This window comes from Echeneis naucrates, chromosome 6 (genome assembly GCF_900963305.1).
Source record: "Echeneis naucrates chromosome 6, fEcheNa1.1, whole genome shotgun sequence".
NCBI lineage: Eukaryota > Metazoa > Chordata > Actinopteri > Carangiformes > Echeneidae > Echeneis > Echeneis naucrates.
This window is the reverse complement of record NC_042516.1, coordinates 2,367,212-2,389,621: the sequence shown is the minus strand read 5'-3', so window position 1 is coordinate 2,389,621 and position 22,410 is coordinate 2,367,212. Positions and strand designations below refer to the sequence as shown.

General features: G+C 41.1%; 1 protein-coding gene across 1 annotated transcript in view; it reads right to left on the bottom strand.

The window, feature by feature from the left end:
• Positions 1 to 22,410, bottom strand: part of grik2 (glutamate receptor, ionotropic, kainate 2) — a 176,417-nt gene that overhangs the window by 65,788 nt on the left and 88,219 nt on the right. Inside the window, exon 8 of the mRNA XM_029503529.1 lies at positions 3,861 to 4,067. Coding sequence (XP_029359389.1) covers positions 3,861 to 4,067 — 207 coding nt within the window. The remainder of the gene's footprint in view (positions 1 to 3,860; positions 4,068 to 22,410) is intronic.

Below are 22,410 nucleotides of genomic sequence, written 5' to 3'. Positions count from 1 at the left end.
TCATTCCCACACCACCACCCTCAACAACAACACCACCCCTGACACTAATTTCCTTTGTGTAACTATAACATAGGCTGGACCAAGGAAAGATAGAGCAGCAGACTTCGTGAACTGATGCTGGAGTTGTCTGCTGGTCAGGGAAACATAATCCGGTCCAGAGCTCTGTAAACAATCTCTTTTTGATAGTATATTTTACTGTTTGTGTTCAAATAAAAAAATATATGAAATTGATTTTTTTTGTCTTTTGTCATCGCTATCACTATTTATTCGTGTTACTGCATATGATGTTACTACTGTTACTATCGATATCACCATCGCTACGGCTATCCATATTGCTAACCCATTCTTATTACATGTGTGTTACCCGTTGTAGATTAGTAGCTGATGTGTGTCATTGGATAATCAATAAACAGCCATTTATTCAGAGTGACGTTATTCTGAATAATTATAACTGTGAATAAATTCTGTTATTTAAACCGTCGTCGTTTGTGATTATTGTGGCTATGATTGTGACGATTGCTGGATTCATAACAGTCAGCACACCTTTTATTAACCCTTTTGAGACTTGATATTGATTTTGCTAATTTGGACATCGGTACCTGGTAACAGGGTGGTGCCCTGAAATTCACTACTTATAGTAAATATTCTTCATATCAATAATCAGTTTCATAATCATTGATATTAATTGCCATTCTCCAAATTACTCCTACTAGTGCACAACATCTATGTTCAGACGCCAAAATGAAGCTTACAAAGATTGCACCTATTGTGAAACATGGAGGAGCTCAGTTATGTTCCGGGGCTGTTTTGCTGCGATCTGTGCAGTGGACAATTAAATCTAAAGACAATCAAGGCATTCTGGAGCAAAATGTGCTGCCCAGTGTCAGAAAGCTTGGTTTCAGCTGCAGGTTATGGGTCCTCCAACAGGATAATGACCCAAAAAACACAGCTAAAACACCCAAGAATGGCTCAGAACAAATCACTGGATTATTCTGAAGTGGCCTTCTATGAGCCCTGATCTAAATCCTATTGAACAACTGTGGAAAGAGCTGAAACAAGTCTGGAGAAGGCACCCTTCGGAACCTGAGACAGCTGGAGCAGTTTGCTCATGGAAAGTGGGCCAAAATACCACTCAACATTTGCAGAAGTCTCATTGAGAGTGACAAAAATCACTTGAGTAGTGATTGCCTTAAAAGGTTGTGCAACAAAATATTAAGCTCAGGGTAGAGGAGTTCAAGTGTGCCAAAGTCAGACTGCAGATGATTCTACTGGTTTCAAGTGATCCAGTTGTAGCCCAAGTTGCCCCCATCTTGGCCACTGGGAGGAAGTGAACCCCATTGGCTGCAACTGAGCAGGCAAAGGCAGAACTCATACACATGGACATCATGGGCCCAGTAGAGGAGGGAAGACACAAGCTGGTAGTCCAGGAAACAAGGTCAGTGGATTGCATGGGAAGGAGTAGAGAAGATCTCCTGGCAAGAGCTGTGGGAGATGTAGACATTCAGGGTGAGCTTTACCATTAGGACTGCCAACGATTTCCTACCCTCTCCAACAAACCTAAGCCAGTGGTGTGGTAATGGACCCACATGCCTTCTCTCTCCAAGTCCATTGACACTGAAGCACATTTTAATGGGCTGCAAGACCAGCCTCACCCAAGGCCATTACACCTAACACCACAACCAGGTCTTAAAGTGTCTTGTAGCAGTGCTATAAAGTCATCTGACAAATGTAAATGCCCTTCCTCCTCCACCATCCCGCTGGCAGGCAACATCATTTGTCTGGGAGAGTGAGGATCAAGCCAGCCTCATCACCGTAAGACCAGATGCTGGTCAGCTAGGCACCAACCTACCAACCTGAGATAAGACTTTGTTCTGTGGGCAGCCTAGCTCAAACTCATCCACATCATCAAGGTCACGGTATCCTGGCAGAGTGCAGTGGAGGAGGCCTATGAATGGAAGAAGCTGAGGTATGCTGAGGTATGCTGATGCTAACTCTTCCTCCAGCTGTTTGTTTCAGCTGTTATAGTGGCAATATAAATGAGTAAAACATTATATAGCATTGTTTCTATGTAATTATGTTAATACAACAATCGAGATTTGATCGCGGACTCTGCTTTGCCGGAGATCTATAAATATTAGATCCACCATCTCCGTCATTAAATGACAACATTTTTTGTATTGGTTGTTAATTGATGTTTTGTGTACTTTTTGTTTCATTTTTACAATTTTTTGCATTAAACCTGTCCAACCAGAACTTTGTATGTTCCTTGGAGGACGTGATGTCATAAAGAGTTAACTGACTGTGATTCCAAGTGTAGGACAGGAGTCACACTGGGTGCAGAGTGTACAGATATCAACATATAGTCCAACACAACAGATAATTTTGTGATTGCACTGGTGCACTCTGGTTACATCTACTTTGAGCTGGAACTTACAGCTGGTATATATCCATTTAATTAATCAACTTAAATGCTACAATGAATCAGTCTACTTTTAGTAATATATATAAAATCCTGCTTCAGCTTAAAACTTTGCAAGAGGAATATTAAATTCTAAGTTTTGGTGGTGAAGTCTTCCTTCACTATATTTGGATAAATGCCACAAAAAAGGAAAAGTCAGACCACTCACATAATTTTCATGTACTATGATGGTTAGGTTTCAGCCAGCAATGTAAGACATGGTGTGAATACTATTGATTGTCTTTCACATGTGAATCCACAGTCTCTAGTTTCCTGGGGCCTTGTCTACTGCAATAACCATCTGTCTACATCAGTCCTATCTAAGCAATAAGTGGGACAAACCCATGGTGAACATCATCTCACAGGAGAGTAGGTCCTTCAGCCCTGAAAAGACTGAACCTACAGCCAATCATTGCACTAGTAAAAAGCAGAAGCAGAAGACATGTCTTAGAGGAGTTCACAGAAAATTGACCCTTTGTGGGTGTTCTTTCTAATGGGGTCAGATATTGATTATTGGGCATGCAGAGGCTGCTATTTCTCTGCCAATCTACTTTATCCTAACTGGGACTTCGTTGGGTGCAATGATCTACAGTGTGAGCAGAGCGCGTGTGTCTGTGTGTTTTAATAAGCTCTGTTGGGGAATCAACTCACGGCAGAATCCTTGCTCTGCTCGTCTCACTGTGCTCTCCGACGGTACGTGTTGTTCCTTCCCTTCCCTCTTTATTTTATACCTCCTTATTCCACTCCTCCATTTCCAACCAAAGCTCATTTATAACAAAACTGTTAGTAGATGCTGATATGTTAATTTACATAATTTTATGAACTCATGAACCCGACATTAGTGCAGCAGATTTCATGAACTTAAATTTAGAAGTGGATTGCTTGCATCACATTATTTTTGCACTATTCTCAAACAAAAAATGATCGTAAAATTGTACCAATTTCTAGTAATTAAATTAGTTCAACTTTGAGAATTTTCCTTTTTTTGTTTTTTTGTGCTGTGTTTTGTGCAATCTTTTGATACCACCATTTCAATTGACTGAAATATTACGACATATATTACCATGTGTCCACATTTTTAGCACTGTACCTGCTGTCAATCAAGTGTCAACTCCCCCACAGTGATGTTTGTGAACTGTTGCAGACCATTAATTCATTTGGAAAATGTTTCAATTAAGTATGGGTATTTTACAGACTTCAATACAATTTTAATTATCAGCCCCTGAAGGTCATTTGATAGAATGCAGTTTTAAGGCTCTTTAGATTCTTCCTCTACAATCTGCTGTCAATTTACTTTGATCAAAACTAAGACTTGTTTGCCAAAACTATAAAAATCAGACCCAAGTACTAAAACCAGGGTTGGTATAAGATCACTGCTTCTGTGTACATTCATGAGACTCACATGGTCCATTAGCTCCTTGACCATCCCATTCCACTGGCCGCTGTTCTCATCCTGGGCACCATACTTCCCATCTTCCACAAGTCGAATCTCATAAGTGAAGCCCAGAATGTTGGCCAGCTCTCTTAGCAGGTCTATGCAGTAGCCCTCAAAGCGGTCGTTCCCATACAGCGGCTTGTCAGACTTCTTGAACATCACATATGGCTCCTCCTGTCAGGTGAAATAGTGGCGGAGGGATCAGACTCTGCAATGCCTAGCATCTTTTACCTTAAGATAAGCCCTGTCTGAAAGGGTGCCTGATGTGTGTGATAGGCGTTTGAGCTGTGCAATGTGTAACACACAAGGGCTTTGCTAGTAAAGCGTGTTTGACGCTGCTGTGTTTGTGTGTGAATGGTGGCCCACAGTCTCAGTTCTGTGATGTGAGGTCGGGTTAGTGCCAAGTGAAGCGTGACCATAATGAGAGATAATCCCCCATATCTCTTATATTTGTTATGTTTATTGTGACAATTATTATATCTCAGGGGGCTCATAGTTCCTGACTGTTCTAGTAGTCCTAGTAGGCCACTCCACTCTCTAGATGGAGGTTTACTTTATTTATTTTTAAAAAGTCAAAGTTCACTTACTCCTTAGCAATGCTGCTGTAGTCTTAGACTGCTGGTGGATGGACTAAATGCCAACATACCAGTAACCATGTTTTCCCCGAAGTTTCTGTCTCCAACCAATTCCTCTCCTCTCTCTCCTTGTCCTCATCCTGCAGGTGGTGAATCATCACCACCCCATGTTTCTACAACACCTGCTGCTCCCATATTTCTGTGAACCTAACACAGTATCATATGTTCCTGCCTACACCTGTGTTGACTATCCCCTCCTCTGCCGCCCCCCCAAGCCTGGTTCTGCACAAGGTTTTTATATCTTAAAGGAAGTTTTTCCTTGCCACTGTTGCCAAGTGCTTGCTCATCAGGGGGACCTGCTGGGTCTCTTTAAATAATTTCATAAAGAGTTGGTCTAGACCTGCTCTATACGTAAAGTGCCTTGGTGCAACTTTGTTATGATTTGGGGCGATATGAATAAATCTGATTTGATTCGATTTATTACATTCAAAATAGTAAAAACCCACAAATGCAGTAATTTTGGGTTCATTTTGAATGCAACAATTAGGATTGAAATGGCCTACAGGACCTGCAATCAAATCACAATTTATTTATTTACTTTTGTCTTTATATGGCTTATAACAGTACTGTATTAAAATAGCAAGTAGAAGACTAATACACTGACCTATTAGAAGATATATATATAGAAGATATATATATATATATATATATATATATATATATATATATATATATATATATATTATGGCAGAGCTCAGGGGCTATAGCAGTGATACTAAAAAAAAAAAAAAAAAACTAGACCTCTTATGTTCTCATTGGAAATTACCCTCATGACTATCTGTGATTCATATAAATGCAAAACTTAACTGTTGTGGCTTCCATTAAAATCAGAAACTGAATCAGATTTACAGTGGCTATGGCCTCACTGGAATCATCACTTTTATCATTGCTGACACATATTATATCTAATCTACCTTGTTTGCTGTGACATCATAGCTAAACAGCTGCAGGACTGCCAGGATTCTGATGTAATCTTGATGAAAGAGCAGCAAGTGCTGTTCACAAATAGATCAATACAAAAGCATCTACAATGTCAAGTTATACAAAATAAACAGAAAAATGCTCTGGTACAGATGGAAAATATTAAGTCAGTGAACCTTAATTCCTGTAAAATACTCGTCATTGATTCATCTATTCGGACAGGTTTTCTTTGCAAATTCTTAGCTTAACATTTTCTGACACTCAACAAACATGAACTCTTCTAGTATTAACTTATTAAGAATAGGAAATTAAGGTGCTTGAAAATTCTAATAACTAGGAAGTTATCAAGATATTATTGAGGTTCCCACTTGAAAGTCGTAAGACCTGCGTAAGAACTGAAACTATAATTAACACTTCCCAACCAATGACACCCTTCCTGAGTTACGGTGATGAATAACGACCAGAACTGTTTTTGCAGAACATTATGATGTCACAATGAAATTAACCTTTAAACCATTTGGATATAAAATGCCATCACATTATTTGTGTTAACTGTCTCATAATCAGCATGTGAATTCTTGAGAAGTAAGCAAAACATTTCAACATTTTCTCAGGCAACAATGATGCTGACTTTTCAGAAACAAGTTCCAGTCAGTTTGTGTTGCTATAGTGTATCTATCTATACTTATATAATCTATACTATTAACTATTAACTATAAAATGTTCATCTTAAAATTTATCTGATATTGAGAAGAATCAAATTGACATAATTGTAACTATTCTTATGTAAATGTCCCTTTTGTTCCAACAAATCAAACAGACTGAAACATATTTTTTTCTGGAGGATTCATGCCGCACTCTGTTATCTGGCATTAAAATTTGCCAGCTTGTCCCTCTCACACCCTTCCTCTAAATGCAAATAAACGCAGATGTGCTGTTGTGTTTAGCTGAGTGTGACAGACAGCTCAGTTGTCTACGTTTGTGAGGGATAGGGAGAGACAGAGAAAGAGATAGGACAAGAGAGGGTTCATTGTCGATAATCCTGTGCTATCTGCTTTTACTATGGTGAATTTCACTACATGTCAAAAAGTCAGGTCAGATCGGGTCAGGTCAGGTCAGTCAGGTTGCTGCATTTTTTTTTTTTTAATTGTTGTTTATTGTGTACTGCATACCCTTGCCTTTTTTATATTTCTACTTTTGTTATTGTGACAATTTCTTATATTTCCACTTGGGCCACAGATGGCCCATTCTGATTCAATCTCAATTGCATCCTCATTATATATCTGATGCTCCACTATCCCTATTTATAGAGCTGTCCATTTGTGATCACTACAACTCAGTGGATTTTAATCTCAGCTCTAAACATTCATTCATCTGAGTCCTTTAACATCTGAAGCAAGAAATTATTAGATTAAAATATAATATATAGGGTTACACTGGGCCTCCCTTTCTTTTAAATAAAATAACAAAAAAACATCTCACACTCCAGTCGACATTTTTTCAACATGTTTGAAGCATCACACAGTTGGAATGTGCTGCGCTTGTTAGCATTAATTGTCCACAACCAGAATTGTTTTTCTAAACCAAATTTACCAATACCTGAAATCAAAACCAAAGAATAATAATAATCACTTCAAACTATATATATTTTGCTCTGTAATAGATTTCATGATAGCCCTCCATCTATACATTTTAAGTAACTTTTTTTTTTTTAGAATTGAGGTTTTTTTTAAATCAATTGGCTCCTATAGCATTTGATTTAATTTTGAGATGGAATTCAGATATTTTAAAATAATACATATGTGTAATTATGATATTACTAACCATTTTTATTGATGTTGTAACAAAGCATTAGAAGATTATTATTAGTTGTCCAATAATTTTGGATCAAAGAGCTATGGACAACACTATGACAATGATGATCCTGATACAATTAGGTTTAGGTCATCCTGTTACCTTGAATACCCAAATTCATACAGACACCTATGAACACACAGCTTCCTGTCTCCTGCAGTGAGGCCAACTGCAAACAGGGCTGATCCAGCTTGAAATAAAAAGACAGTGAGAAAGGAGCAAAGCATCTGTCAGAGATGTAAGTAAAGAAGCATTTGTACCTCATCACTGTACTAGCAGAATTTTTCATGTATCCGTACTTTACTTCAGTATTTATTTTTCTAACAACTTTTTCCTTTTACTACCGGCATTTGAACACAAATATCTATACTTTATATTTGTCAACCATGGAAGCCTTTTAGCCCCCACTGATTAAAACAAGGCAGAAAAGACATTACTAGAATTTTTTGGAGTCAGAACCGTCTCATAATGAATGAACTCTCCTGGGGCTTTTCACAAATGCACGTTTTGTTTTTTTAGTTGCATTTTGCTGTTTCAAAGTTGTATTTCGGACTCACAAATGCACATGCTTTGTTTCGTAGTTGTACTTCGAACTTCACAAATGTAATTTTGAGGCACGCTTATGTAATTCACAGAGCTTATAAATTACTGAATGTGCATTTATGAACTCTGTACACACCTAATTGGCTGACAAATCTGTCAATCAGAAACATACATTTGATTGACAGCTTTATCAGCCAATGGTCTTATCAGATCAGTCTCAAAATTCCACATACAGATTTCATAAATGCACACTCAACAATTTGTATGCTATGTGAATTTACATTGCAAGTGTGCCTCAAAATTACATTTGTGAAGTCAGAAATACAACTTAGTGATGGGCAATACCAAACTTTGATATGATACTGATTGCCACTACAGATTATTGGTAATTTCTTATCAGTGATTTTTTTCGCATTCATAATATTACTACCTTTACCATTTTTGTTTGAAAACAATGAAATAATCCTGACAGAAATGTAAATCAATACAGTAAAAAAATAAATTACAATTGTAAAAAACAAAAAAGTGCACATTTGAACCTTAACTTTTTCAAACTAACCATACCTTTGGTGACCAGCATAATTTGATCCTGACAGAGATGCAAGTGTACATCTCTGTACAGAAAGAACATTTCTCACAATAGAGTTAGCTTCTCTTTCTGTCTGCAATTACTCCATTTTCTCTGTTCCATCAGAAAATGCACATGCTCCTCGCCCTGTTGTTGCTAGCAGGATGTAAACACACTCTACTGGTCACGTGACTTAGATGGAGTTCAATATACTGCAGGCTAGGGGTTTTGGCACAAGGCACTGGAGTAAGTTACCTAAAAAATATTTTAAATAGACAGACGCGCTTTTTTTTTCACATAGTAGTCGTACTTTACCAAAACGGGCAACATGCAGATACACAATGAGATCGGTCCGCCCATCACTGATTACTAGAGATGCAAACTACCCAGATATCTCCCACATCACACCTACACACCGCGCCACATGTACAATAAGCTAAGCACCTAACAATAACCAGCAATTAATAAATAATAAAAAATGCATAACTAAACAAGCATACAGCTAAACCAGCATCTTTGGCTGTCAATGCAAATCAATCTATCTATGTACAATAAAACTTTATATTATTTTATACATTTTTGCCCTTATCCCTGGTGAGTTGAGGTTGGGTACTCAAGAAGGGGTTCCCTTTGAAAGATTGTCCACTGCACAGCAAGAAATGGATTTAAAGCTTAGCTATGAACCAGCATGCCACAAATGTGCCATCACACAGTGGATTTACAGTCCACCATCATATTGCAATACACAGCCTCCCCCTTGGTAATGAACACAGGGGGAGGCTGTTTATCCATGTCTCTATTCAATCTCAGGTTCTCCAGTGGGCTCAGGTATGCATGCTCTGTCCCCTTTGGAGTCATGCACTGTGTTTTGTCCCTAAATCAAAACACCCTGGTCTGGCATTCATAACTGGTCTCCAAGGTTCTGGGCTATCATAATGGACTTGGACTGTTGTTGAGGTCTGTGTATTACATTCACTCGTTACCCACAGCTAACTGTTGAACTTCTTGTGCAATGTTTTTTAGGATATATGGCTTGCCTTTTCTCATAATTACAAGATTCTGAAGGAAGAGAGCGACATCCATCACTTCAGACTGGGCTTTCCTTCTGAACAGTCCTGACAACTTCAGATGCCTGCGAAGTGTTCACATACTAATATTAATATCATCCTTGTTTTTAAGAAACTCAAGTACTTCCCAGTGTCTCAAACCAAGAAGATAGTAATAGCAGATAAACTGTGTTGTGAGGTCTGGAAAGGAGGGGTGGAGAGTCCGATCTCCCACACCCCACAGACTTTAAAGAGACTGTTGCCTCCACAGAGATTTCCCAGATCTCCGCTAAATGCCATCCTGGACCTTCATGTGAATCTGGCATCGGAAGACTCTGCTTTCCCAAAACAATAAATTGCAGTCCATGCCACAAATCAGCATAAACCTGCCTAAGCCCGCATAGAGGTACCCCTTCTCTGAGCCTCCACTTGGGTCGGCCTGATAACATTATCAGGCGATGGATGCAAATTGCCGCTCTGGAATGCATCCAGGCCAACAAGGACACAAGGAATGATATAATAAGAAATTGGATATTCCGATCAAATAAGAGACTGCAAACATGCCGAACTGATTCCCCCGCGAGAAGAGGACTTCACAGCTTCACAATAACCATGTAATTGTGTTTTGCAGTGAATCAGATAAAACCATGTCCTCTGAAGGAACCACAACAAGCAGAGAAAATTTAACTTATCAAAGCAATACATTAATCTTTGTTTTATACATAACTTCAAAATTGGGTGAATGAAAGGCGTAGTTAAAATCCAAACAGCGTCCTTGATATGCCCTGAAGTTCAAGGGAGAAATTTGATTGGACCAAATTTGCGCCTCAAATAAAAGTAGTCAAAATGAAATTTTATGCAGTCTTGAATTGGTGGGGTTCTGGGGAAGTACTGAAGAGGAGAGCTTCCCCAGGAGACCTGACAATGCAATAACAACCACCACAGAAAAAGAAACTCAGAAGTCAGAACTTAGCCGCTAAGCTACAAGGGCTAAGTTCCAACTTGAAGCCAGACTGCTGGAGACCGGAACAAGTTTGGCTGCACAGCACTCAGCCGCCAGCGTCTGAAGTTGCCGTGGTAACCAGGGCCGGTTGTGCTGCCCGCGGCTCCAGTCTGTTTTCACCAGGAAAGAGAATAATAATTCGGATATTAACTTAATAACCAAGCCAATCGAACGAAAGACAACACTGCCACTGAAGAGAGATGAGCCAAACCGACAGCTACTTCAGCCGAGGACCAGTCTAGCATGGGAGGCCACGATGAAGGACCTCGATGCGGTCGCTCTCGTCGGACATCTCCTGCTCTTTGTGTGGCCATTTGAGTCATCAACTAAAGTAAGGAGGCATTTATCTGCTTCCCCAGTGGGTTGTTCTGAGTGGTGCGAGGCATGGCTAACAGACAACAGTGAATCAGATTTTATTTTTAGAGCTCTCCTTCCTCAGACAGACCCCCCCCCCCCCCCTTGTATTTTGATAAAAGATCTGCCATTCATTCGCCCAAATCCTCAAGAATCACCAGCCGCTTAATTATCATTGTTATATCATGCCATTCCATTTACGTATGCAAGCTCACCTGTTTCACCTAGTTTATGCTTTGATTTGCACATGTATGTAATGAGCATGCTTTTATTTACCCCTTTTTAATTAATAAAAACCCCCATAAATTAAGCCATAGTAACACTCCTTCCTTCAGTAATTGTTCTTAAGTCCATCCACAGTAAAGAACATCCCTTCCAGATTGAGTCTTGATAAGAGGAAATAATATACAAAATCCTAGGCCCAACAACTGCGACAGCGCCATTATTGCCACTGAGAGAGGATTTACAGATGTAATATCTCGTAATTACGAGATATCTATTATTTTATGTTATTTATTTATTTATTTATTTATTTTTTAACCAGTGAATGCAATGTGATTCCGTATTTCTAGCTCACACACAGCTCACAATTTCTGTGTGTTTCTGTCTATGGCCATAGATGCCAAGTAAAGATCCAGATATCCAGTCCTGACTCCTGCGTCTCCTTTCCAACTCGTGACACAACAAAAACAAAACAAAAAACCGACAAAAAGTGGGCATGGGTTACATATTTATATTTGATATATAAAAGAGGATGACTTGACACAATGACTTGTGTCATAGTTTTTATTTTATTTATTTTTTCCTTGGGGAAACCACAATAATGCAGCAAATCAGTGTAGACTGACAAGAAATTACTACTAAATACATTTAATTAACAGAGATTGTCCTTATTATAGTTATTTTTGATGGATTTGTAATGCAGTTAACTTGTTTTTCTGTCCAATGGCTGTTTTTTTCCATCGAATAATTCTCTTAAATGACAGGAAAATACTGTAAATTTTCAAACATTTATCTTTAATTTTATGAATTCATTTTTATACGTAATAACGTTGTTATTGTAAATGGAAAAAAAAAAAGTATTTTAACATGAAATTACTGTCAATAGGCTGTTTCCTGAAATAAATAATGTATACCACGAAATTACAGAGTTTAATCTGAAAGGTATGTGACTTGTGATGTTTTTTGACATAATATGGCTGCCATTTTACAGTATAATGGAAATTTATCAACTGTAATATATAGTATTTTAAATGTACGCTGTATTTTTAGTTTTTATATGTAGTTCTGTGATACAGTAATTTTACGGTATCTGTTTGGAAACTTTGCTGCCAGTGCTTTTACCTTTTTTTTTTTTTTTTTTTTTCAGTGCATGCTGGCATCATTGAAAAAATAATTTAGTTTAGTTACTATTCCTCTGCAATAAGTGTCTATACTGCTCAGAGATTTGCAGCTGTATAGTAATTAATTACATAATACATAATGAAACAGCAGAGCCAGGAAGACAATTGAAACTGTTATTACTGCAATAGGTGTGGCTCTGTCCAAGTAATTGAGTAGATTCTCAGTCTTTCTAGTATCCTGTCATTCATTAGCCATTTTGAATAGTATTGAAAGGACCTTTGGTCTAGGGTCCTGGGCAAAGGAAAACAATGGCACCCAGTCCCATGTCCTCACTAGCCCTAATGTTTTTGTAGTTAGACCTATCCATAAGCACTAAGAAGAGGTTAATGTGTGTGAACATACTTATATGTGTTTTAAAGTATGATGACTGTGTCCAGTCCAGTTTGAATGTTTATATGTTTATATAAAGTGATGAATCCTGCACAGTATTCCTAAAAAGTCTAAATGACAGCCATAAAGCGATTTTAATGCCTAGAGGTTGCAGGGCCTGAGCTACTGCCAATATTCATTTTGGTTCAACAACAGTATTTGAATCTTCAACCACTGCTCAACCACAGGCACAACTGAAGGACACACATTCTGATTTAGAAAGTACTTAGCAACTGAATTATCTGAAAGCCACAGCTCTTAACTTGATATTCTACTAGGTGGACAGGAGATAGCAGCTGACTGTGGTGATTATGTAAAAATAAAAATAAACATAAATATACTACCACAGTGATGCAATCTATTGTTGCCTCATTGAAATAGAGGACTCAGATGATGGCCACCACCATGGCAGTTGCTTTCCCTTGTTGGGATCGACATCTGATGTTCTCATAGCTGATCATCATATTGATTTATTTTGCATAGAAGAAACCTGGCTGCAGCAGGATGAGTATGTTAGTCTTAATGAAGCTACACCTCCCATTCATATTAATTTTCATATCCTTCATACCATATCCCTGTGATATTTCAATCAAGCCTATCAATCAACCCTAGACCAAAATCTGGCTTCAGGTCTTTTGAAAGCCTCGCTCTTAGTCTCTCCCACTCAAATGGAAAAGGTGAAAAACCAGTTCTGTTGGTTACAGTATACCGTCCACCTGGTCCGTACTCAGAATTCCTATCAGTTTTCTGAGTTTATATATAAGTTAGTACTTAGTACTAATACTAGTACTAGTACAGATAAAATCATTGTACTGGGACATTTCAATATACATGTAGATGTAGAAGGCGACAGCCTTAGTTCTGGGTTTCTTTCTCGACTAGACTCAATTGGCTTTTCCCAGCATGTGAATGAACCCACTCACTGCTACAATCATATCCTTGACCTTGTTCTAACATATGGTGTAGAAATTGGCAAGTTCACAATCTTTCCTCAAAACTCTCTTTTGACCGACCATTACCTTATTACATTTGAGTTTACTTTAATTGGATGCACAGCATTGAGGAATAAATTCAGCTATAGAAGATGTTTATCTCAAGCTGCTGTGGCTAAATTTAAAGCTAAATTCGGTCATAATTTCCAATGCCGTATCTAAATTCAAATGAGCATTTCTCCCATTCACAGGTTCATGACTTTGTGATTAGCACTATGGCCACACTGTGTTCGAATCTTAATGATGCCCCCTGTCAAAAAGAAACTAATCAAACAGGGGAGGCTGGCTCCCTGGTATAGTTCCCAAATTCGTGCCTTAAAGCAGACATCAAGGAAATTAGAAAGAAATTGGCGTTCCAGTAAGTCGGAAGAGTCTCACAGAGCCTAGAAAGATAGCCTAAAAACATACAACACAGCTCTCAACAGTGGATGAAGATCATATTACTTAACACTAATGGAGGAAAACAAGAATGACCCCAGGTTTCTCTTCAGCAATGTAGCCAAGCTGATGGAGAGTCATAACTCAATTGAACCAGTGATCCCCTCAGCTCTCAGCAGTGATGATTTCATGGACTTTTTACAGATAAAATTCTCACAATCAGAGAAAGAATTCATCAGCTCTTACCTAAATTAGACAATAATCATCTAATGAATGCAATACTCCTGAAACAACTGCAATGCCTATTGTACATCTGGAATCATTCTCACATCTGAATCTCTCAGAGCTAGCTTCTATAGTCTCATCATCCAGATCATCAACCTGTCTATTAGACCCTGTACCAACTAGCCTCTTCAAAGAGATTTTTTACTTAATTGAGCTGTTCATTCTAGATCTGATTCATTTGACTTTATCTTTGGGTTATGTACCTCAAACTCTTAAGACCGCAGTCATCAAACCCCAGCTTAAAAAGCTGAATCTTGATCCAGATGTTTTGGCAAACTGTAGACCCATATCAAACCTTTTCTAAAATCCTTGAGAAAGCAGTAGCAAACCAATTACACGACCATAGGGATGGGAAGGGTTTGCTTGAAGAGTTTCAGTCAGGATTTAGAGCTCATCACAGCACAGATACGCTGGTTAAAGTCTCCAATTATATTCTAATGGTTTCAGACAATGGATCAGCCTCCATCTTCTCCTCTTATTATGAAGAAACATTATGAGGAAACACAGTATCAACTTTCACTGTTATGCAGACAACACTCAGCTGTACTTATCAATGAAGCGAAATGAAGTCAGTCAGTCAAACTGCAGACATGTCTTGAAAACATAAAAGTCTGGATGACTCAGCATTTTTTACTCCTTAACTCTGACACAACTGAAGTTATTGGACTTGGCCCTAAGCACCTATGAGAAATGCTATCTAATCATCTAATCACTCTGGATGGCATTACTTTGGCTTCTAGCTCCACTGTAAGAAACCTTGGAGTAACTTTTGACCAGGACATGTCCTTTGTCCCTCACATAGAACAAGTCAGTAGGGTAGCTTTCTTCCACCTGAGAAACATTAGGAAAATCAGAAACATCCTCTCTCAAGATGATGCAGAAAAACTAGTCCATGCATTTGTGACTTCTAGGCTGGACTACTATAACTCATTACTATCTGGATGTCCAAACAAATCTCTGAAAGTCCTTCAGTTGATTCAGAACAGTATTAACAGGAACTAGGAAAAGAGATCACATCTTTCCTGTGTTAGCTGCTCTTCATTGGCTGTCGGTAAAATAGACAGTAGAATTTAACATTCTTCTGTTAACATATGAAGCTCTTAATGGCCAAACTCCATTATATCTCAGAGCTCATAGTTCCTTATTGTCCTAGTAGACCACTCCACTCTCTAGATGGAGGTTTACTTGTGGTTCCTAGAGTCTCCAAGAGTAAATCTGGAAGCAGATCTTTCAGTTATCAGGCTCCTCTTCTATGGAACCAACTTCCAGTATCGGTCCAGGGGGCGGACTCTTTAGCACTTTTCAAGATCAGGCTTAAAACTTTTCTGTATGACAGAGCTTATATTTAAAAAGTCAACGTTCACTCACTCCTTAGCAATACTGCTATAGGCTTAGACTGCTAGGGAAAGGACTGAACATCTTCCCCCCTCACCCCCCCCTGCATGCACTGACAATAACTATGCTTCTTAGAATTCCTGTTTCTCCCAGTTCTAAGCATGTGTACTGCATTTACTAACCATGTTTTCCCGAAGTCTCTGTCTCTCCCTGTCCTCATCCTGCAGGTGGTGACTCAGTGCCATCCCATGTTTCTGCAACGCCTGCTGCTCCCTTATCCCCATGAATTCCATACTACAGCATCATCTCCATGAACTTCATGCAGCATCATGTTCCTGCCTACACCTGTTTTGAATATGTCCTCTCTTTGCTCTCATTCTCACCCTATGCTACCCTGCCCCCCGTGTGCCTCTCTTTGCTCTCACTCTCTCTCCCACTGTCAACTCAACTGGTCGAAGTAGATGGATGCCCCCCCGATTCTGGTTCTGCCCGAGGTTTCTGCCTCTGAAAGTAAGTTTTTCCTTGCCACTGTTGCCAAGTGCTTGATCATTGGGGGATCTGTTGGGTTAAATCATTTATATAAAGAGTTTGGTCTAGGCCTGCTCTAAAGTGCCTTGATGAACTTTGTTATGATTTGACGCTATACAAATACATTTGATTTGATTTGACTTCCCTCAGGGAAACTGCCAATGACCCCCCCTTCATTCTCCAGCTCTGTCTGTGCTTCAGAAGGTGGGTACTTCGGGTTCAGGAGTTCCTCAAAGTGTTCCTTCCACCACCTGACAATCTCCCCTTTTGAGGTCAGCAACATGACACCCTTGCACCCTTCTACATGTCCTCTCCAAGCCTCTCCCATGTGCTCTGCTTTGTCTCAGCAACCGCTGAGGCCCGCCGGTACACTGCAACTGCCTCCAGAGTCCCCAAGATGATAGACCCCGGAAGGCCTCCTTCTTCAGTCAGATGGCTTCCCTGACCACCAGTGTCCACCACGGTGTCCAAGGGTTACTGCCCGTTGAGGGACCCAGGACTTGAGGCCACAGCTCTCCACTGCATCTTTGGCAATGGAGCATTTGAACATCGAGCACTCGAGTTTGATGCCACCAGCCTCCACAGGGATGTCGGAAAAGCTCTGCCGGAGGTGGAATTTGAAGGCCTCCCGGACAGGGGGCTCCTCCAAACATTCTCAGTTCACCCACCCTACATATTTGAGCTTACCAGGTCTGTCCGGTAGGCTTCTCCCACCACTTGACCCAGCTCACCACCAGATGGTGATCACTTGACAGTTCAGCCCCTCTCTTCACCCAAGTGTCCAAAACATGCGGCCTAAGATCCGATGATATGATAATAAAATCGATCATCGACCTTAGGCCTAGGGTGCTCTGGTACCAAGTACACTTGGTACTTCGCTTGCCTCCTTATACTTGAACATGGTGTTTATTATGGCCAGTCCATGACTAGCACAGAAGTCCAACAACAACACGACACCACGTGGTTTCAGATCGGGGAGGCCGCTCCCAATCACGCCTCTCCAGATTTCTCCATAATTGCCCACATGTGCATTGAAATTTCCCAGTAGGACTATGGAGTCCCCTACTGGGGCCCCATGCAGGACCCAGTTCAGGTTCTCCAAGAAGGCTAAATACTCCGAGATGCTGTTCGTGCATGTGCACAAACAACAGTCAAAGTTTCCCTCCCTGCCACCCTAAGGTGCAGGGAGGCGACCCTCCCGTCCACTGGGGTAAACTCCAAAATAGTGGCACTCAGTCGGGGACTTGTGAGTATCCCCTCACCCGCCTGGCGTCTCACGTCTTGGGCAACTCGGGAGAAGAAAAGAGTCCAAACCCTATGTCATGGAGCACAGTTCCATAGCCTTGGCTGTGCGTGGAGGCAAGCCCCACCAGATCCAAATGGTAGCGCACCGGCTCTGGCTACTTCCCCTACAGCAAGGTGACATTCCACATCCCCAGGGCCAGTCTATGCAACCTGGGTCCATTCTGCCGGGACCCCCTGCTTCCACCGCTACCCACAGTGGCGCAGTTCTGCACACTGCCATCTGCAGAAGTTCTTTGACGACTCTGCCATCGTTGGCCTCATCACTGACGACGATGACAGGGAATACAGTGAACTGATCAAGGACTTTGTGGACTGGTGTCAGTGGAACCGCCTCCACATAAAGACAGGGAAAACCAAGGAGCTGGTGGTGGATTTCTGCAGACACAGTCACGCCCCACCAGTGAACATCCAGGGAATGGACATAGAACAATAAACTGGACTGGACTCATAACACCCATGCACTTTATAAGAAAGGTCAGAGCAGACTCTACCTATTGCGGAAACTCAGGTCCTTTGGAATGCAGGGAGCACTCCTGAGAACCTTCTTTGACTCTGTCGTGGCATCAGCTATTTTCTCTGGAGTGTGCTGCTGGAGCAGCAGCATCTCAACATCTGACAGGATGAGACTCGGTAAACTGAAGAAGGCCAGCTCTGTCTTGGGTTGCCCCCTTGAGTCAGTGCAGGTAGTGGGAGAGAGGAGGATGATAGCAAAGCTATCATCAATGATGGACATTGCCTCCCACCTCATGCAGGACACCATCATTGCACTGTGCAGCTCCTATGTGTGTGTGAAGGAGAGATAGTGTAGGTCCTTCCTTCCTGCTGCTGTCAGACTGTTTAATGACCAGGACTGACCCCCCTGTAGACCACACACACACACTTAGAATAGTACTGTAAAAATAAATAGTATTGTGCAATACATAATGTGCAATTTATTTATTTAATTTATTTTATTTATTTATATAAAAGGGAAGGTAACCAGCCAGTTACAACTGCTGCTATGGGTAGTACGACCTGCTATTGTATGTCTCTTTTGTTGGCTTGTTTGTTTGTTTTTCTCTTTTTTTTCGGGCTCTCTATATCTCTTAAGTGTTTCTCTCTATCTCTTAAGTTATCTTGCTGCTGTAACAATGTGCTTCTCCACATTGTGGGACAATAAAGGAAATCTAATCTAATCTAATTTGGCGGCGCACCCAACCTCATCGGTCTTCCCTGTGGATGGTGGGTCCACAGGGGCGGGAGCTTCTTCGGGCTTGGCCCAGTCGCGCTCCATGGCAGACCATCTGGGCCTGGCTCTAGACAGGGCCCGCAGATTTCCTCTGGGCACGCAAACCCCTCCACCATGATAAGGTGATGGTTCCCGGAGAGTGTAGTGTTATGTAGAAATATCGTCAGGACGCAGTGTCTATCTTAGTTGACTTTATTCACTCATAACATAACACTGGACTGAGACTCACTGAACTGTACCTGAGCTACTTCTGTTGCGTAGGAATAATACTCCCAGCCTCTTACTGCGTATCACTACCTGTGAACATCACTTACGTATGCTTGCGCTTAACTGCATAAAATAGTACCATTACAATACATCACCCTTACTTTGAGTCTTTTAAGACATGTACAAAATGAACTTTACTGTACTTTCATCTGGATGAATTACTGTGACTCAGTCTAACTCAAGATGCTTGATTGATAACAAAACTAACTCTTGACAAATATGAATTTACATCATCACATCTGTATGCATTAACATTTTTTTTTTTTTTTTTTTTTTCTATCTTCTGTGTGGCAGTAAGTTCACCTGAACAGTCTCTGATGAATTTGTCTCTAAACAAAACTCTGCCACTAAGCACAGTATATTATTTAACTACTTCACATACTCTCCATATCTGTCTGGTGGCTTCACAAGTCTACCACTGGAGGTCATGTGTACTGCAGTCACTGGCACAGTGACTGGAGGTGGGTCAGGTGGTGGGTCGGATGCTGGAGCAGGTGAGTGCGGCTCTCCATCACACTGTGATGGAGATCTTCTCCGCTCTTCTCAGAAGTGTTTGGAGCACTGAGGAGGGGTCTCAGATGACGACGGTTCCTTCGAAGTACTCGTCCGTCTGTTTGGACTAAGTATGACCGTGGTGAGTCACACTGTTTAAGTACAGTGGCTGTCTTTGTCCATCCTTTCTCGCTGTCCAGCTTCACAGCAACACTGAGTCCCGACTGGAGTTCTGGTAGAGGTCTGACATCATGTCTGTTATTGTAGGCATGTCTGTAACCTTGTTTTACTCTCTCATCAACCTGTCTCACGTGCTGGAGATCTGGCCACACGGGCTGTAGCTTGGTTTCCAATGTTGGAACTGTAGTACGGATCTGCCTTCCAAGCATGAGCTGTGCTGGGCTCACGCCTGTAGCCTGTAACGGGGTCGCTCTGTAGATCATGAGGGCTAAAAAGGGATCAGCCTGTCTCAGAATCTTTTTGGCTGTCTGTACGGCCCTTTCTGCCTCTCCATTGGCTTGAGCGTAGTGGGGGCTGGTGGTTATATGTCTGAAATCATACTCCTGAGAGAACTGCATGAAAGCCCTCCCAGAGAATTGGGGACCATTATCAGTGATCAGTTCATTTGGGCAGCCCCATCTAGAGAAGATGTTCTTCAGTTTAGCTCTTGTGGTCTCACTTGACATGTCTTTGAGGTAGGCTATTTCTATGTAAGGTGAAAAATAGTCCACAACTACCAAGTAGTGTTGTGTGTTCAGTTCACATATGTCAGCCGCTACTCTTTCCCATGGGCGATTAGGTAGTGGCGTGGTAATCAGGGGTTCTCTTTTCTGAGTGGGTTTGGACTCTTGGCAGTGTTTACAGGTGCTGACTATTTCCTGAATGTCTCTGCTTATTCTGGGCCACCACACACTACACTTAGCTCTTTCTCTGCACTTCACGATGCCTTGGTGTCCATCATGAATCCTTTGCAAAATCTCAGGCCTCATCTTTTCCGGCACTACTATTCTATCGTGGTACAATACTAGGTTGTCTAACACTGTGAGAGAATGTCTGGAGGTGTAGTAGGCTTTACCTTGTCTGGCACCTTGACTGCGTATTTTGGCCATCCTGACAGCACATAGTGTTGGACCATCTGCAGTTCGGCATCCTCCAGGGTCTGCTGCTTGACCAGGTCCAGTTTAGTGGGTGAGATAGGCCATGATTAGAGAACTGCTTCCTCGTAGGCTTGTATTTCGCTTGTCAGTTCTGCAATTTCTTGTGTAACAGCTGCTTGTGGATGTCTAGAGAGTGTATCTGCTACTACAAGCTCTTTCCCGGGGACATATACAGCTGTGGGGTTGTAACGCATCATACGTAACAATAGTCTCTGACACCTCACAGGAACTGAATGGAGATCTTTGTAATTTATTAGAGGAATCAGGGGTTTGTGATCACTCTGCAGGGTAAAGGAGTCTAAGCCATACAGATATCTGGTGAATTTCTCACAAGCCCAGACTGCTGCAAGACACTCCTTCTCAATTTGAGCATAATGTTGTTCCGCAGTTGTGAGTGTTCTGGAACAAAAACTTACAGGTTTCAGCTGTCCGTCATGCTCTTGTAGCAGGACTCCTCCTAAACCATAACTACTAGCATCTGCGCTTACAATAGTTGGTTTATTAACATCATAGAATGCTAATACAGGGGACTTTGTGACAAGCTGTTTCACCTTCTTGAATGCTTCCTCTTGAGCTGCGGTCCACGACCATGCTGCATCATTTTTTATTAGGTCATTGAGGGGTTTGGTAACCTCAGACAGGTTTGGGAGATACCTGCCTAAGTTCTGCCTAAATTCCAAGGATCCTCCTCAGGTCAGTGACGTTACTTGGTGTTTCAAGCTCAGTGATGGCTTTGACTTTTGCCATGTCTGGTTGGATACCATGTTCATCAATGCGATGTCCAAGATAGATAAGTTGTTGCTGGCGTAGGAGACATTTCTCATGGTTTAATCTTAAACCTGCTTTCTTGAGAGTGTCTAGGGTTTTCTGAAGTCTCACTTCATGCTCGTCTGTTGTGTCAGAGTAAATGAGGATATCGTCCATGTAAATGGCCACGCCTTCATGGTCCTGCAAGAGCTCTGTCATTTCACGCTGAAAGATTTCAGGTGCACTTGTGATTCCAAATGGCAGTCTATTGAAGTAGAACCTACCAAAAGGAGTAATGAATGTCGTTAGTTTGGCACTCTCGCTATCTAACGGTATCTGCCAGAAGCCACTGGCTGCATCTAAAAGGGAGAACACCTTGGCACCGGCGAGTTTTGGCAGGATATCATCGATGGTGGGTAGGACATATCTTTCCCTTTTCACAGCTTTGTTCAACATTTTTAAATCAACACACAATCTTGGCTGGTCTTTGTTTTTCTTGGGTACAGGAACCATTGGGGCACACCACTCCATCGGCTCTTTGATAGGTTGAATTACACCCGTCTTTACCATGTGGTCTAGCTCCTGTCGTACTTTCGGCAGCATGGGCACCGACACACGTCTGGCAGTTGACACGCTGTAGGGGACTGCATCCTCTTTTAGTGTGATTTTGATGGGCTTTATTTTCAGTTTTCCCACTTCATCTGGGCAAGAGTCTTTCAGCTGTACAGTAGAGTTAATCTCCTCTATGCGCTTAATTAAGCCCATTGCACTAGCAACATTGCGACTCAGTAGGTGGCTATGTGAACCTCTTGTCACATTCACTTTGAACCTGAATCTTTTCTCTTTTCTTATTGTAGTCGCTACAAAGTGACCTAAACAGTTTAGTTTACCACCTGGGCTGTCAAGTTTGTTCACTGTTTTCTTAAGTTTTGGCTTATTCTGTAGCTGATTAAATGTCTCTTCTGGTATGACACTTGTATCTGCTCCTGAATCAATCTTAAAGTCTATTTCAATACCTTGTATTGGCAGTTTCACTGTCCATGCATTGCTTGAATCCTCCACGTCTGTGATTTCTCCAAGGAAGTGTACTTGGCTCCGTGCACTTT